The sequence below is a fragment of the Diceros bicornis genome, chromosome 2 (genome assembly GCF_020826845.1).
Source record: "Diceros bicornis minor isolate mBicDic1 chromosome 2, mDicBic1.mat.cur, whole genome shotgun sequence".
NCBI classification, from domain to species: Eukaryota; Metazoa; Chordata; class Mammalia; order Perissodactyla; family Rhinocerotidae; genus Diceros; species Diceros bicornis.
The window spans coordinates 47,495,970-47,513,731 of record NC_080741.1 but is presented as its reverse complement, the minus strand read 5'-3'; the positions used below and the strand labels follow the sequence as shown (position 1 = coordinate 47,513,731).

Sequence of the window (17,762 nt, the reverse complement as noted above, 5' to 3'; positions counted from 1 at the left end):
GGCCAAATCAGAATTAGAAATCCAAGCACACCTGTTCAAAGATTACAAACACAAAAGAACCATCTGGAAACATGCGACAGCTTTTCCTTTATTGAAGCAGAAAGTCGGTGTCCAAAGGTTTCATGCTTCATGACAGCCTTCGCTGTGTATTTAAGCCCATCGTGGAAATACTACTTGTAACCACCACACTGAGATGGTGATGGCCTCCAGTGAAGGGCGACCAGATGAAAATGGAAGGAGCTTGCTGGAGGCTGGTTGCTTCCTCACACAGGGCTATTTGTAACAACTACTATGGGCAAATGGAAGAAATTATAACCGTACACCACTCTCACAGGAGATGGCAGGCAGCAATCTGCGCTGCTCGCCGGCCACGGGAAGGCGTTGGTGTCCAGTCCTACTCTAGCCAGTCCCTCCCTTGACCACAGCTCCTCTCAGGCTGCCTGTAGGTAACAGGATGGCATTACTACCCTAAGGACGTAATGTCCCAATTGCTCAAGGTTGCCAATCTTTATTTTTTTTGAAGTTTTCTGGCAGCTGATTTCTGATACATGAAGGACAAATTTGAGTAATGACTAATTTTAAATTCTAACAAATTTATTAGTTCAACATATTGTGCCTACTACATACAAGGCCTTGTGTGTGGGGTGAGTGTATTTGACACATACCAGATCAGGAACACAAACAAATCTGCTTCTTGAAGGGCTCACCCAAAGAGGCTGTTGTGTGTGCAGCTTTTCCTGGGAAGTGTCTACAAACCAGTTTATAAGCCATACAAGGACACCAGTCTCGTGATTCTCAGCCAAGGGGTATCACCTGACAGAACTTTCTATACCATCTTCCAATATCTGAGTTCACATGGCACTTGGCTTTTCCATATTGCTAGACTGTAACCATTTTGAGGGAAAGGACTATTGCAGTTGCAATATAACCTCAGTGGGTAGAAAGGGACTGGCTTATAGTATGTACACAAATGTTTGCTGAATGAATGAGTATTCTGTAGGCCTGAAAGACAGTCACTAAAGACCAAGTCTCTAGCCATCCAAGCTGACTACTTCAGGACCACAAAGCCGCTTGAATATGCATGTTGTGATATGTGGACTTAAAATTCATTAAAAAAAATTTTTTTTGATAAAAAAGCCAATTTCTTTTTTGGTAATGAAAACGCATCATATTTCATTCAGTTTCTTGATTTTTCTGATTAATAGAGTTCTAGTAAAATGTTATGATATACTATAATCCTCTTTTTATTTTAAAAAGTACTCACACAGCATATTTTCTAGAAATGTTGAATGGATCACAACTTCCTCATGGATTTCCACATGTTGACTCTTCCAATGCTTTTATCTTAAGATAAATCTGTTACTGAAACTTAGTTTAATTTGAATGTAAAAGGGTCCTATTTATGCAGTCATTTAAAAACTAAGACAATTTGCCAACAAAGGTACTGAAAATCCTTAAAATGTAATGAGTTGCAGCATGTCTTTAATCCTTCACTGAATCTGTGTTAGGACTGGGACGGCCCAATACCGACAATTGGATCCTAAAGGAACTAGGCGTGATCATTGTGTTAGGGTGCAACGCAGGGTTTATAGTTCTTGTGGTATTCCTTTCTTAAAGAAAAACATCTCCTTTCTTAAAAATCAGAGGGGAAGGGGCTAGCCCGGTGGCGAAGCCATTAAGTGTGCACGCTCCTCTTCGGTGGCCCGGGGTTCGCAGGTTCGGATCCCAGGCGCGGAACTCCGGGCACGCACCCATGCACCGCTTGTCAAGCCATGCTGTGGTGGCGTCCCATATAAAAGTGGAGGAAGATGGGCACGGATGTTAGCCCAGGGCCAGTCTTTCTCAAAAAAAAAAAATGAGGAGGATTGGCATGCGATGTTAGCTCAAGGCTAATGTTCCTCACAAAAAAAAAAAAAAATCAGAGGGGGAAAAGGCAGAGTCTCTGGCATTTTTTTCCAACTAATGTACATTGGCCAAAGTCTCATTTACCTCTAAACTCTCAGTACGTCTCCAATATGTGTCCCTTAAGTAATTCTATGCTGAGTGTAGATTCAACAAGCACAATCATGGCTCAGCCTTCCTCTTTCCATCCCTCCCCTCATCCTCAGCTCCACTGTGACTATGATAACACAGAGTATCAGAAATGTAGTATCAGAAGGGCATAGAATGGAAAAGCCAAACTTAACTGTGTTCTCTCTACCTAACTGCACAATGTTATTTAGGTTTGGCCCGTGCTCATTGCTTATTCTTCCAAGTTCCTCAGAAGATATCTGGGTCTTCTCCTGGAAGTGGTGGCCATGTGGACAGCTCTCTCCATAGACTGGCCTCGGAGAAGTCATCCTCCCCTTGACTGTAAGCGGTGCTTGTTGTACTGGGGCCCATGTTGATGTACTGGTCCCAGGTCAAGACTTACTTGCCTCCACTATGCACTGCAGACAGCACGTGAACGGTTAGTGAGGCCTTTGTATTCCCCCTCACTCTCCGTGTTGCTGCCCATTTTCTATTCACTTTATTTCCCACTAACAGGTACTTTAGATGTGGGCAGGGAGAAGAAGGATAATGTGGCAGAGTCCCATGCTTGTGTGTCCTCTTTAGAAGGGATGGCCTTGAAACTGAAAGCAAAGTAACTCACAGCACACTGGGAAGATCAGCTGCTTCCTCTAGAGCAAGCGGCAAAGCTGGGGTGGTTTGTGGTGCCGCTGTAAGTTCTCCTTGCAAATTCCATTGGGCTAACTGGGAAAAACTTGGGAAGTAAGTTTGACCAGAGGAGAGAGAAAAACTGGCCAGCCAAGATTGTCTTAAGGTATTTTGGAGATTTTATTTCCTTATCACAGTCTCTTATTCTTCATACTCTAATATGGCTATTTGATTGTAATTTTACACATTTAAAATACAGAGATGGTGAAGAATGTGACAAGTAATGGATATTTTTTAATAGTCGTTAAAAAGCACTTTTCTAATATATGAAAGGTTTTTAATTGTGATAAATTTGCCAAATAGCTAAAAGAAAAACACCAAGCAAAAGTGAATTATATTACTTTTTTTTTTTAGGCTAATCTCTAAGTTGAAAGCTTTTTAACACGTTAGCACTGTATAGTAAGAAAGGAGAAGCATGGAGGCACATATCCTTCCACCGGCCTCAGAAACAAGAGGACCAGTAGGCCAAACCACTTTATAAGGAGCAGACAGAGTGGACCAACACAAAGCCACTCGACAGAGGGAGCCCATACCAGAGCCAGGGCTGGTTCTGCCAACTCAGGTTCTTAGTGTCCCTGCCCAGACTGAGAGGACCACTTCCACGACACCAGTGGACAAGCTGACTGCTTGCCCAGGTCAACCCTGCGGCCGGCTGTGGAATCACAGAACCTCCAGTAGGACACAGAAATGGGTTGGTAGCCAACAGAATCCGGATAACTTGCTGGTATGGTCAGTTGCCCCAGGGGCCTACTGGCCAGCCTTGTCAATAGTTTCAAAACGGGAACAAGGACCCTCATTGCTCAGAACAGATCAAGGAGACCAGAGGGGAATTAGATCTGAAGTTGTTTGGATAGATTCCAGATCAAGAATCTGTAAGACCTGGCATGGCTATCAGGTCCCAAAACTGGGGTAGAAATTCTCCAAGATGGAAGTTTCCATGAAACCTTGTACTTTTGTGGACTATGACAGTGGCCAGGGCTTCTGTGTCCCCTCTTGGAAGAGGTGGCGTCAGAACTGAACCCACCGCAATTCACAGTGCACTGAGAAAATCAAACGCCCCTCCAGCGTCAGCTGCATTAATGCTCGGGCCAGTGGCAGACCCAGGGTGGGCTGCAGTGCTGTTCGTTAGTCCTCCTTTGGAAATAGCATGTGTTATAGCCAGGAGCCAATCAACAGTCTCCTGGGATGACCAGTCAATTTTGAAAACTCTAGCGTGGCAAATTCTGATGAAAAGTAATCATGTTGTTCAAATTCATCTCTTTCTGAGTTTTTTTTCTTTTTCTCACTTCCTTTTCCTTCTTTGGTTTCCCTGTGGTCTTATCAGTGGGGAAGCTGTATCCGTATTTCTTATTTTCTTATTACTTCCAAAATGACCACCCACCTCACAGACGACCCCTCAGAGGGAGAGAGCTCCCGAGGTTGTCTCCAGCAACATAGATGACAGCTTCAAGCTTCCCTCTCTCCTTGTAAAGGAAACCCACTGGGACTGGCTGATGCAACCCAAGTTCTTCAGGGTTTTCACAAGATCCCGGCGGAATCTCTCACCCACAAAAACATAGAGAACAGGGTTCAGGCAACTATGGAAAAAAGCAATAGTTTGAGTGACCTGGAAGCAGATGTCAATGTTGGTGGAAATGGCACAGCTGGAAATGAACATGGCATAGGCGTCAATGGTCTGCACCAACAGAACACTGTTGTAGGGGAACTGAGATAAGATGAAGACAGTAAGGACAGTGATGGTCACCTTCAGGGCCTTGTGCTTGGATGACTTCTTGGCTTGTATCAGAGTGTGAATGATGATGGTGTAGCAGCAAGCCATGACTACAAAGGGAAGGAAGAACCCCAGGATCACCTTCAGGGTCAAGACAGCCGACTTCAGTTTGGTACTCTCGTCACTGGGGTAAACCATGGTGCAGATGGCAACGTCAGATTCCTTCTTGACTTGGCTGTACAGGATTTCTGGGATGCAGAGCATGGCTGCTACCACCCAGACAGTAAAGCAAACCATTTTGCTGTACAGAAGCCTTTTCTGCCTCCAGGTCTGCGCTTTCATGGCCTGAGCAATGGCGATGTACCTGTCCACGCTGATGCACATAATCAGCAGCACACAGCTGTAAAAGTTCATCTTGTACATGCTGTTGACCACTTTGCACATGAAGGTCTCGAATTTCCACTGGTCAGCGGCAGCAATGGCCCAGAAGGGAAGAGTGACAAGGAAGAGAAGGTCAGCGATTGCCAAATTCAAAAGAAACGTGTCAGTCATGGTCTTCACTCTTGTGCAATACCAGTAGACAAGGATGACCAGACTGTTGCCCAAGGCACCCACGATGAACACGAGCCAGTACAAGGGTGGGAGGAAGTAGCTCGCAAACTGCCTGACATTGTTTTTCTTACAAAAGTACTCAGTGAAGTTGAAGTTCACGTAGTCAGCCATGGAAGATGTGGAGTCATAGCTGTAGTCATCAGACATATCAGCAATAAGGCTCTACAAGGAGACACAAGACAGAATTAGGTCAAGGACAATCTTTTGGAGGTCCTGTCTGATGGCAGAGGCATGGAGCACTTGACACTTCCAATCCTAAAAGTCTGTGATAAGACAAAAGAAATGTATATGTAGACAGTAGGAATTCTGAGAGCATCTGCTTAGATCATAATGGATTTATTTATTCAACAAACGTGTATTAAGCACCTACAATATGTCAGGTGCTGTGCACATGCTAAAAATATGGTGGTGAATGAGTGAGACATGGTTCCTGTTCTCATGGAACTTACCTACTCGTAGAGGGTGCCTACAAGCACGTGAACAGTTACAGGATGCGTGATGAGTGCTCTGATGGGGTAGGAAAGAGTGCTTCAGGACCACTGATGTGCACAAACCTTTACCAAACTAAGTGAATGATTCTGATCATCCCTCTCCTCTCTGTTCCACCCTCCCAGAAAGGTCCTCAGAGGTTCTTAAACTTTTCTGGGTCCAGATCCGTCTGAGTCTTCTGCAAGTCCTCTACTCCAGAAGCACCAACATACATATACACGCAAACACTGACACATGCACACATATACACATACCCACACACATTCGTACACTCTCACATCCATGCACATACACAAGCCCCAGAACAGGCTACATGATTTTCAGAGTCCCTTGTTCAAAATTTGTTAAAAATTTCAAGACAGCAGAGCATTAAATCAAGTCAATGGCACTTCTAAGCACGGGACCAGGAAACCAGTCCTCACAAACACACATACTCACATACACACAAACACACAATGCACGCATACATTTACAGACACACTCACATGCTCACAAACATGCCTACATTAACACTCACATCCACACATGTATACACTCACACATATTCACACATACACACATATACCCACACTTTCAGATACATGCACACACACCTTCACAATGAGTGCACATACACACACACACACACACACACACACCTCTCATTACAGCTTCAGTGGGTTCCTGCCCCAGAAGCCATCCTAGAACCCCTGCAAGGGGAAGAGGAAATAAGGGCTAGAGACGAGAACCCCGAGACATGAGCCCTCGAGTCAAAGCCGGGACAGGAGGGAATGGAGGAGAGGCCCGCGGGGTGAAGAGGAGACGCAGTCCCACATCTGCCCCCTTCCAGAGCATCCACTCTCAGAACTCAGACGCCCTCACTTCCCACCAGTCCCCCTCCCAGGGATCCTATCAGGGCTCCCAGATTCCACCAGGGACCACCAGCTCTGCTCCCTTGCCCCTAGGCACATCCTTGCCAAATCTCATCTCTACCTTTACTTCTCTTCAGGCAAATGCAACAGTTGTTCAGTTCATCTGGATGGATTTGGACTAGAAGTCACCTCAAATCCACAATATATTTTTATTTCGTTTTAAATATTAAATATTTAAGTGTAAATATTTAGCTTACATATTTAACTATTCGTAGTGAAATAATAAAATATCCTCTACCAGCTTTCTGTTAGCTGGGCTCTCCCCATCTATATACATTATAATTTCCATCTATCTCTAATAGCTTCAACCAGCATTTCCCAAACCATGTTTGGGATGGAACACTAATGGTTAAATAGTTGAGAATGTCTGCATATCACCTTCTTTGAAATTCACAATACCCATGAGCATATTAAAGGCTCTGAAAAGTCCTGCAGAACGTGTTTTATTTTAACTGCATATTAGAATAGTAAAGATTCTGCGCAGTCCTTCAGAATCTGTTGAATTTTGTTCAACGATGTTTCCTAAACGTATTCGTGCGTGGAACCTGTTGTGTGTGTTTGTTGAGTGCTTATTAAGATATCATGACACCCTGAGTTGACTGATAAAGGGCAGTGATGTCAGAGGCTGTTGTCTCCTGAATTCTGAAGCTCACATCAAGAGCTGAGGGGATGAGTCCATTCCATTTGGGCCCTGCCTGGCAGGAAGTACCAGGAGGACCCCAGGGAGGACACCCAAGTTGACTTGGACTAAAACTAGGAAAATCTGGAATCTAGTCCTGACTCCACCTCTAACATGTGACCCAGAGGAACTCCTGTTGCAACGAGGGAGACCCCAGGGGACTGGATCTAGGAGATGGCTCTTTAGGACCAGGCAGCTGGAAATGGCCCTCTGCCGGAAGGGCTGAGGAAAACTCTCCCCATTTTCTATGTGCTTCATCCTCAGGCCTGATTCATCCATCCTCAGTTTACATTTAAAGATTCCCCTTCTAGTTTTGGCCATTGTCTGGAAACCCAGTCTCTTGGGAGGACATATGTCATGGGTGTCACATATTTTAGTGAAGATGCCAGGAGAATTCTGCCCAAGCTGAACATGGGTGCCAGGCATAGTCCTGGCCCCACTGGGAAGGTCATTCCCTAAGAGGTGGGGCTGGAGCAGATTTTGAGCAAAAAGACTTTCTACTCTTAGGGTGGAAAGAAGAGCATAGAGAGCATGGAGACCCAAAAATGAGGATCACTGTAGATTTAAGAGGCTGGGAGGATGACATTTGAGAGGAAAGTCACTAAAGCCATGCAGACGAGCAGATGTCAACTGTGAATCCACATGGTGAGTAAGCATGAAACTGCTTTTGTAGAGGGTTTTCCCCCCCCCACATTTTTTTTGGTCAAATAGCTTTAATAGACTCTCACATGAGCCTGAGCCCAAGGCTCTGAGATAGGGAGGCAAACAGCATCCCCCTTCACAGATGCAGCCCAAAGGATCTCACGGAGGGGACCTCAGACAGTCCCAGTGTCCCAAGAGACCCCGCTTTCTCCACTGTCCGGTAAGCAGGCACGTGACCACCACTCCCCAAGACTGAGTCCCAGAATGAGGACACTGTGTCCCGCGTGAAGCACAAGGAGTGTGTTTTCTTGTTGGGTGAGGGTTGGAGGACCCAGTGCTTCAGCATAGAATTAAATTTAGTTAGGGACTCCCCAGGCATATTTTAAAAGTGATTCTATTCACACACAAAAACCTGGATTTGTATAAATTTTGTCAAGACCACATTTTTCGTGAAGACCAAGATGAGCCTACACCATCTTTACAAGTTCAAAGCTTTGGCCATCTTTATGAGGGTAACAGAGCATGAGTTCACGTCCCAGGCTCGGAGAATCCTGGACAAACGTGTCCCACCCCTGTCAGGACTTGCTCTCATAGCTTTGCACCTGCCTGATGGGTAAATATCCTCTGGATCTCAGACACAGAATCCTTTGAAAATCTCCCAGCAGAGGCAAATGTCAATATTCACCAATGTATTTTATTCACTGCCTTTGGAGTGCCTGGTGCTTGTCAGACCCATTGCTGAGCACGATACATATATTTAATCCTCGCGCTTCCAGGTAGGGGCAGTTCCCTCTTTCAGATGAGGGACACCGGGCTTCCAGGAGGAATTCCAAGGTTGCAAAGCCATTCCTTCCATCCTCCCTACTCTGAGTGTGTGCTAGAGACAGTGCTGTTGCTGGAGAAGCTACCTACCAAGGCTGTTCTCAAAGCCTGGGCCAGAAAAAGATCTTGAGAGAGGATGAGTGAAAGGACCTGAAATCCACACATTTTCTACCCCATGTTCCCTCCAGGAGCACGTGCCAGAGCCTTGTAGTGTGAGCACTGTGCAGAATGACTTCTCACAAGCTGCCCTGGCTTCCTCGGGGTCTGCATTGAGGTGGGATCTAAGGCGCTGCCCAGTGCTGCCCACTATCTCCACTGAGACGGGGGTCTCAAGGGGCTTGTCCATATAGCCCTGTGTCCTGCACGCTAGGACCTACCCTAGATGTTTATTTGGCATTTAAATATAAAAAGGATATGAAGAAAGGTTTTTGTGTCTCCTGAAGAACAGGAGAGGGGTTTTTTCTCATGGACCATAAGATTTTATGACTTCCCTTTTTAATTGGGAAGCTCAGCCAACCTTGTAGCCCAATTATAGTAACCAACCAAGACCGTTTAGTCCAGCGCTATCCTCTAGAATTATAAGGCAAACCACAGGTTATGTTTGCATTTTCTAATAGCCACATTAGAGAAGTAAAAAGAAACAGGTGGAATTCATTTTAATAATATATTTTATTGAAACCTAACATAGCTAAAATATTATCATTTCATTACATAAGCAATACAAAAATTATTGAGATATTTTACATCCTGTGTGCATACTGTTTTCAAACGGAGTGTGTTTTACACCACAGGACATCTCAACCGGAACAGCCACATTTCAGGTGCTCAATAGGCCACACGGCTGGTGGCTGCCTCCCTGGACAGCTCGGCTTTAGACTGAAACCCAACCTCTAACCCGTCTCCTTTCTGCCTATTCTATCAGTTTCCTCTGACCCGGTTTTAATTTACATTCTTTTTTTTTTTTTTGCCTATTCTGTTGTATCCTCCCAAAGTGCCTCAAATCTGTGATGGAACATGAGGTGGGCAGGGATAGAGTTAGATAGGGCCCTCTTGTACCTAGAAAATGTCCTGACCCTGCGCTCTGAAGGGGCTGACCAATGCTCGTTCATATCTTATTAAAATGTCTAGAAATATTCTTACCAAAGGTTTCACTTGCTGTGTTTCTTACCAAACTATGTTGTTCTCAGACCTTCTTAAAAACATGAAGTCTTTACCAAAGTTAGACCACTATTCGCAGGAGCCTGAGCTGGATCTCGATTCTTCTTCCGCTATGAGGAGTGATCATCGTTAGGGTGGGGAAGAGTCTGGACCTGGCCAGGATGGTGTTTTTGTGAAAATGTGACTATCTCATTCCCTGCCCAGACTGAGACAATGGCACGCTCATAATGTCATTTGTTCCTTCATTCTACAAATATATACGGAGCACCGTCTACATGTCAGGCAAGGAAACAACTTCCAAAGGACACCATTCGTGTCGATGATGAAAATAGAAATGGAGCAGGACATTGGGGGTCCTGCTGGGGTCCTGGCCCCTCGCTGATGGGCCAGGGTGAGGTGAGCAGGGATGACATGAGGCCCGTTTGCCACTCTCGGGGCCCTGATGGCAGATCCACAGCTCAGTAACGGGGCGGCATTGAGCCAGGGCAGCTTGGTGGGACAGCTGTGTTACTCCTCAGGGGCTACTTAATTTGGAGATTTATATCATTTATTTTGGATGATTTTTAGCATTTTGATCAAGAGAAAAAAATTACTGCGTGAATAGTCATAGATTTGAGTAAACAAGAGAATGTGTGTAACAACATGCCCAGTGGCTGGCCCAGAACTCAGCTACGTTGCCTGCCTTCTCCTTCTCACATAGGCTTTTGTTTCTGCTCTGGATAAAAATTTTGAAACCTCAACAGGTTTAGAATGATTTTGAGATCTTAGAGACCACTGGGTCAGACCCCTTCATCTCAGAGAAGATGAGACAGACCAGAGGAATGGAACGTTCTGCCCAAAGCCCTCAGCCACTGGGGGAGGGTCAAGGGCAGAGCCAACCCCCACGCCCCTTAGTCCCAACCTGCGGCACTTTTATTCCCTCCTGACCCAAAGTCCTGCTCTCCACCTTCTGATGTTGTCAAAGTGGCCATGACAAATCTGAGCCGCAGCATCTGGGTGCCAGGCACCCGAGCTGGGCCTCAGGGAGCCCAGCCAGAACCGCTGCTGGGTCTCCCACCTCCTCCACCTCCCGGAAAAACTGTGGAGCAGCAGAGGACGCCTGGTGCCTTCCTCAGCCCAGAGCAGCCAGGAGCTGCCTTTTGCTGTGGGCAAATCTCAGTGCACAGTCAGGACAAGGGGTTGCCTGTGTTCTGCCTGTGTCTGGCAAGGCTCTACCCCACAGGCCCCAGCTCCCAGGCAGGTGTGTCCTCCTCCCCTACAGAGCTCTTGGGCTTGGAAGCAGCAGCCAAAGCATCCAGGGTTGTGCCGTTACTGGAGCAGGAAGAAAGTCTCCAGAGCTTTCTGAGGCCTCCCTCACTGACTCATGTTACCTCTGGAAACTTCCACCAGCTCCAGGCCCCCTCATTCCCACCTTCGAGGAGAGGGCAGGGCAGAGGGCAAAGACTGTGTCCTACAAGGCTGTGTCCCCCATTGTTGCTTAGCATCAAGGTGGGCACCTGGGTGCGGGGATGGGATCAGACAGGGAAGATGAGGACAGGGCAGGAAGTGAATTCATTGGGAGCAGTGGCAGTTGGCATTGGCAGGATCCACTGCCAGGGCACTTTGTCTCCACACTTGGAGTAGTATTAAACCCAAACAGTGAGATCGGATCTCGGTGCCTTTGACATTACAGGAAGCAACCCGGTGAAGCCGTGAGCGCTGAGAGCGCCCTCCAGGGCTCCTCCTCCCATTCACCACGAGGCCTTGAACCGTCAGTGCACTCTCCCAGCCTCAGTCTCGTTGTCTATAACACAGCTCTGCCTTCACTGTGAGGCTGAAGGAGGTGGCACACTGGCCGGACTGGTGCATAGCACCTCCTAGGAAAAGTGGCCACAGGGACGTCATGGCTATTTCCCAACAAATGTGGGAGTCAGGGCCACAGGAGTCCCATCTTTTCCACATTTAGATGGTGCTGGACAACTCTGACCACAGAAGGTCATTATTGGGGTGCATTTTGTAGAGTGGGATATTTTCCAAGATCCGGAATGAGAAAACCGAATGGCTAACAGTCTCAGAAGCAGCCCTGGCTCTGCAGCCCCAGCCTAGCTCTGTTTCCACCGCATCAGGGATGAAGGGCAAGTTCTAACTAAGGAGAAACTGAGGGGTCTAATTCTGGTCAGAAAAACAGACTTACCTCATTACTTCACCAGGACCAATTTCGTTATCTTTTCTTGTTGTTATGGCTATGCAACCATATGTATGCAATTCTAAACATCATTAGCATATCATAAGTGATTTATTTGAGGTCAATCATTTCAACCACCACTCTCTATAGACCATGGAAACCTACAGTGTACTATGAAGGGCAGTTTGTTAGCTCCACTAAGATGGCTTGATTTCAGTTATCTACATGGGAAACACAGATTTCCCTTTGAGAAAAGCAAAATTAAAACCTTAGATATTTTTGTGAGGCATTTATGAATATACCAAAAGCATAAGAATTTGATTTGATTATATAATTGATTGCATTTGGCTATAAACTATAAATGATTCTCTGGATAATGACGTTACTCATTTTTATTAGCCTCTTTGTCTCTTTCTGAGAAATATACACCATCATGTGTTTTTTGTGAAGCCTACGTACTGTTATGTAAGAAATACAACTAATGTGCCCACCATGGGTCTCATAAAACAAAATAAATGGATTCTCCCTTGCCCTCTTTTGTCTAAGTTTCAGAACAGACACGTGGAACTAAGCACATCCTAGTTAAAGATCATAAAAACCCTTACATATTAATAAAATCTAGAATAGCATTTTCCTCTGCCTTCACAACATACCCCACAGTGCTTCTGGCTCTTCGTGTATGCAAAGCCGTCTGCGCAGAGCATCGACCAGCCCTTTATGCGACACTGCTCAGCAGAGATCTTACCCTGGGAAACCACACAGAGAGATCCCTCCCCCGCAATGGATTCCTTCCCACACCCCCAAATGAGGCAAGACGAGAGCACATTTTGAGGAGCCTGAGGAGCATAGCTGTACTCACCGTGGATTCTGTGGGGGCCATGGCGGGTGAGATGCAAGCTTGCTTCTAGAAAGAGAGGACAAAAATAAAAAAGAGGACTGGCTTGTCAATGAACAGTAACAAACACCTAAGATGGTGAGTCAACGTTAAATCTGTTCGTTCTCATGAAAAAAAAAACTCAAGCGAGAGTTAGAGTCCATGTTATACTGATGTCAAGTCAAGTAGTCTGGATTTCAAAATCATTTGCGTTGTTTCCATAGAAATGAAAGAAGCCTCTCCTCTGAGAGCCCTTGGGGCTTTACCCTTGGCCCAGCACGTCCTTTTACATTAGCTCGTTTTCTCTTGACTCAACTTCTCTATGAGGGTCTGTTGTGCTGAATGCCCCCCAGCCCTCCATTTTATCAACCAGAAACTGCTAAAGATCACAGGACGGTGGTTGACTTGAGAATGCTCTGGGCCTGGACTCTGCAGGGGGAGGGCCTCTGGTTAACCAGGTGCAGGAACACAAGGGCGGGGTGGCGTCCACTAGCATTGGAGTCTCTCTGCCGGAGGGGCCCCATGCCCAGCACCTACCCGCACGCTCGTTTATAAGCCCAGGGCAGGAAAATGCGCCCTAGTTTCTCTGTACCCCTGACTCCAGCAGGAAAAGAAAGACCCAGGTTCTTTACCAAAGAAAAGGTAGTCCCCAAAGCCAAGGACCCGAGCTGACTGAAATAAATATCAGCTGTTGTCTCCATGTGTCCTGAATCTCTGTAAAACCCACTCCTATAGCAGCAAGGGAACTACAGCCTGACTCCCTTCAAGGAAGGGGTCTGTGCCTGAGCCGAGCATTTCCTTTTATACCTTTAGGGAGTATATTTCAAAGAAAGATGTCCAGCACCACACCCCTAGGTTCTAGAAGAAAATACTCTCCTTCATAAATCCATTCGTAACCTGGTGGTTTCCTTTCCATAACACAACATCGCAGCTCACCTTGTTTTCTGAAAGTACAATGGTTTTCAATACATCACATGTGGTACAGCCACATTGGAAAACCGTTTTTTGGTTTCTTAAAAAGCTAAATATACACGCACCCTGTGATCTAATCATCCCACTCCTAAATATTTACCTAAGAAAAATGCAAACATACGTCCACACAAAGATGGATCTACGAATGTTCAGAGCAGCTTTATTTGTAATAACCAGCTACCGGAAACCACCCAACTGTCCATCGGGTATAGCGAATGGATAGTAAACTGTGGAACATCCATACAATGGAACAGGAATGAGCGCCTGTTACACACAGCAACGTGGATGAATCTCAAAATAATTACGCTAAGAAGCCAGACCAAAAAAAGTAACATACTGTGTGATTCTACTTATATAAAATTCTAGAAAATGCAAACTAATCTACAGTGACAGAAAGCAGCTCAGTGGTTTCCTGACAGGAGAGAAAAGGGGAGGGCAGGGCAGGGCAAGAGGGCAGGAGGGGTGCAAAGGCACCGAGGAAGCCTTTGGGGGTGATAAATATGTTTACTATATCCGTGGTATGATGGCTTCACAGGTGTGTACATGTGTCAGAACTTATATCCTGCAATTTAAATATTTGCAGTTTATTGTAGTTGGACCTCAATAAAGTGGTTGAAGTGAAGAAAGGGAAAAAAGCAAGATCTGAAAAAAACTTTCTGGTTTTCTTCACTCCTCAGAGTCATTTCTGGCCGTTAGCAGGCAAGGAGAAAGGCAGCCAGAGTTTCCTCCTCACAGCCTTCCTGCCAGCAGCTTCTCAGAAGTGCCTTGTACTGTTCTATGGGAACTGAGGGCTCAGGATGAACTCGTGTTTTTTAACAGTAGATTAGATGAGACAGATGGATGGATAGATGGATAGGCAGACAGACAGGTAATCTGTGTGTAAATGTACATGTATTTGTGTTTCATGTACGTCGTTCCTGGTTCTGTCTGCTGAGAGGGCCTAATAGCAATGACACACAGTAGAATGAGCACCTAGTGCCCAGATCTTTGTTTCTAAGTAGCTTTCTCCACCAAAAGGAACCAGGACTCCTTGGAGAAATGTCTGATTCCAGAGCTAGGCACGGAAATGAGATGAACCTGGAACCACCTTTTGCACCAGAAAGCAAGGACATGCTCACAGGATCATGAGGACTTATCAAAAAGACAGAGGAGCCAACTTGATGGAGCTCCTACTAGCCAAATCTGAGGCAATTTGCACATCAACTTAAATAATGAGAGCAATAATTATAGCGCATTCAATGAAATGAGGATTCATGAATCCATACTGATGAAATAAATGAATAAATAAATAAATGAGAAGACAAAGCTCTTCTTATGGTGCCAACTAATAAATATAGAAGGAATAATGGAATTAGAAAATCACCCATGGACGCTGGAGTCAGTGGGGCAATGTTTGATGAGGAGTAGGATGTTTACCTCATCTCAAAGGATCTCCCCTCAAATTACACATTGTCCCATTGACCTCATTATTCTCTCTCTCTCTACATTTTTTTATCTGAATCATGCTCTAAAAAAATAAAATATTTTTTTAAATGCCCAGTTAAGTTTGGAAGATCCCCACTCAGCTAATTTATTACAGCTTGGGGAATAGGGAGATTGGGTTTGGAGACATTAATTAGAAAACGCTTCATTTATTTCTAGTACCAGTGGCTTATGTCACCTCCTTTTTACTTGCATGAAGAGACTGAATATTAATCAGATAATATCTAAGAAAAAAAATTCCCAAAGAAAGAAGCCACATGAAGAAAGAATGGCTTTGGTTATGGTTAGTTATAGCTAGTTTTAGGTTGAAAATAGAGATTGATAATAATGATGTTGGTAGAGTTTGGGGAAAAGCCTCCTATGGGGAGTGTAAATTTTGGTGACCTTTTTGGAGGATTAAGCCAAATCTGGCAAAATTTACAAAACACAACAGCTCTGACTCAGCAGTTCACCTGCTAGAAACATGCCTTACTGGTATTCTCACAAAAGAACATAAAGATATATGTACAGGGATGTATGTTGCAGCCTTTTTTGCAGAACAAAAAAACTAGAAACAACCTAAATATCCAGCAACTGATAATATTCTGATACATCCATTCAATAAACCACATGTAGCCAACAAATAGAAGAAAATAGACCTCACACTGACACAAGGAGGTCACCAAGATTGTTAGGTAAAAATGCAAGGTGTAGAAGACTGTGTTGCATGATCTTTTAAAAAATATATAAAAGGTTATACACCTCACAGCTGGTCAGGACTGAAACCTTTTCAGAAAGGAGATTGAACAATGATGACCAGTGGAAAGCAAGACTTTCATTTTTTCCTTTAGGTTTTGTAAACTATTTAAATATTTTACTTTGTGCATGAGATTTTGTTTCAAGAACTATCATAAAAATAACTTCTCCACTTTTTTTTAAAAAAAAGAATTCCCAGTGCTCTTCCATTCCATACACCTGTTTGCAAAACTCGTCCAAAGGAGGAACTCATAGCCTACTCCAGCTGGCCTGGAAAGCAACTAGCACCAAAAGAAGAAGTCTAGTAACTAAATTCGCTAAGACTAATTTTTGCAACTTCGAAATATAAAGGTTTTTCTTCCTTCCGTTATCAAAGTGTTCCCGGCTCATAGAAAATTTGGAGAGAGCCAAAGAATAAAAACGAAACCTGTTCCTCCATAGACCCACCATCTAAAGACACCACTGGCGGCCTTTCTATTTCTCTCTACTCTTTGTCAGAATACTTTTTGAATATTTTCTTCCACAAACTGCAGTCTCAGAGCTTTCTTTCATTTTCTTCTTGCCCCTGAGAAGGAGGGAAAAAACAAAGGGGGAAAAAAACCCACATATGACAGAACATACTGAAAGCGAGGCATCTTTCAACGGTCTGTTGGGAGAACACTGGCGTTTGACTCAGCACTGCCCCAGATCTCTCCCCTCGCTGCTCAGTGTGGCCTCATTATGGGCGTTGCGGCCGCCCAAATCTGAAAAGCCTGCCCATGTTTTGCAGCAGAGTGGGTGAGGTGGGGGGAAGCACAGTGGACCAGAAGTGGAAGCCCCCATCTGCCCTTTGGTCCATTCCTTTCTGCCTGTGGGACCTGGCCAAGAAGTGATATGCCCTCACTGAGCTTAGGTTTCCTCGTCTGTAAAGTGGAGGGGATCGCCCAGCTGACTGCAAGGGTGTGTTGCACTGGTCAAGCGCCATGCTGTGCTTGAACCCTCTTCACAGAATTCAGAGAGCTACGTGAGAACGAGGGAACATTCTTCTTCCCACAGCTCACTTATTCAGTGTGCCTTGACACCTGATACACTTGCTTGGCTTGGACACTGTATAAGACAAGATCCATGTCCTCAAGAATCTCACATCCAAGTACAATGGATACGTCATGGCTGCAAATGCCAACAATGGTAAATGCTATCAAACACCTTGGGAATTGGGAGGAGGAATTCATGTCACCAGCCCTGGGGGAACCCAGGAGGGCATCATTGAGGAGATGACATTTTTACTGGCCCTTGAAGGCTGGAGAGCATGGAGACATGCAATGAGGTGAGAGAACATTGCTCTGGGGCAGCTAAACGTATCAACTAAAGCAGGAAAGCCAGGAAGCTTGAGGTGTGTACAGGGGCCTTGGAGGTAGAGGAAAGGGAGAAAGCTGCAAATTCTCCAAAAGTGGACAGTGCTTATTAGAAAGTTAGCCTGGGGGGCGGCCGGGTGGCACAGCGGTTAAGTTCGTGCATTCTGCTTCGACAGCCCAGGGTTCGCCAGTTCGGACCCTGGGCACAGACCTACTCACTGCTCATCAAGCCATGCTGAGACAGCGTCCCACATAGAGCAACTAGAAGGATGTACAGCTATGACATACAACTATCTACTAGGGTTTTGGGAAGAAAAAAAGGAAAAAAGGAGGAAGATTGGCAACAGATGTTAGCTCAGGGCCAATCTTCCTCAAAAATAAAAAAAGAAAGTTAGCCTGGAATCCATTACTAACCAATTACTATTTTTCTATTCTCTACTGTCCCTAAGTAACCAACATGAAATCAGCATGGAGCCGCTG

The 17,762-nt window shown here is 45.1% G+C and overlaps 1 protein-coding gene across 1 annotated transcript; it reads right to left on the bottom strand.

Annotated features, from left to right (window-relative positions):
* Window positions 1-3,719: 3,719 nt before the first annotated feature.
* Window positions 3,720-5,177, bottom strand: CCR9 (C-C motif chemokine receptor 9). The gene has a single exon (XM_058549559.1). It carries the CDS (start codon window positions 5,165-5,167, stop codon window positions 4,094-4,096), a length of 1,074 nt encoding a protein of 357 aa, XP_058405542.1. The 5' UTR covers window positions 5,168-5,177; the 3' UTR covers window positions 3,720-4,093.
* Between the last annotated feature and the right edge of the window lie 12,585 nt (window positions 5,178-17,762).

Excerpts from the sequence above, each read along its gene's own strand:
- CCR9 (XM_058549559.1), bottom strand. The coding sequence starts at position 5,167 with ATGTCTGATGACTACAGCTATGACTCCACATCTTCCATGGCTGACTAC.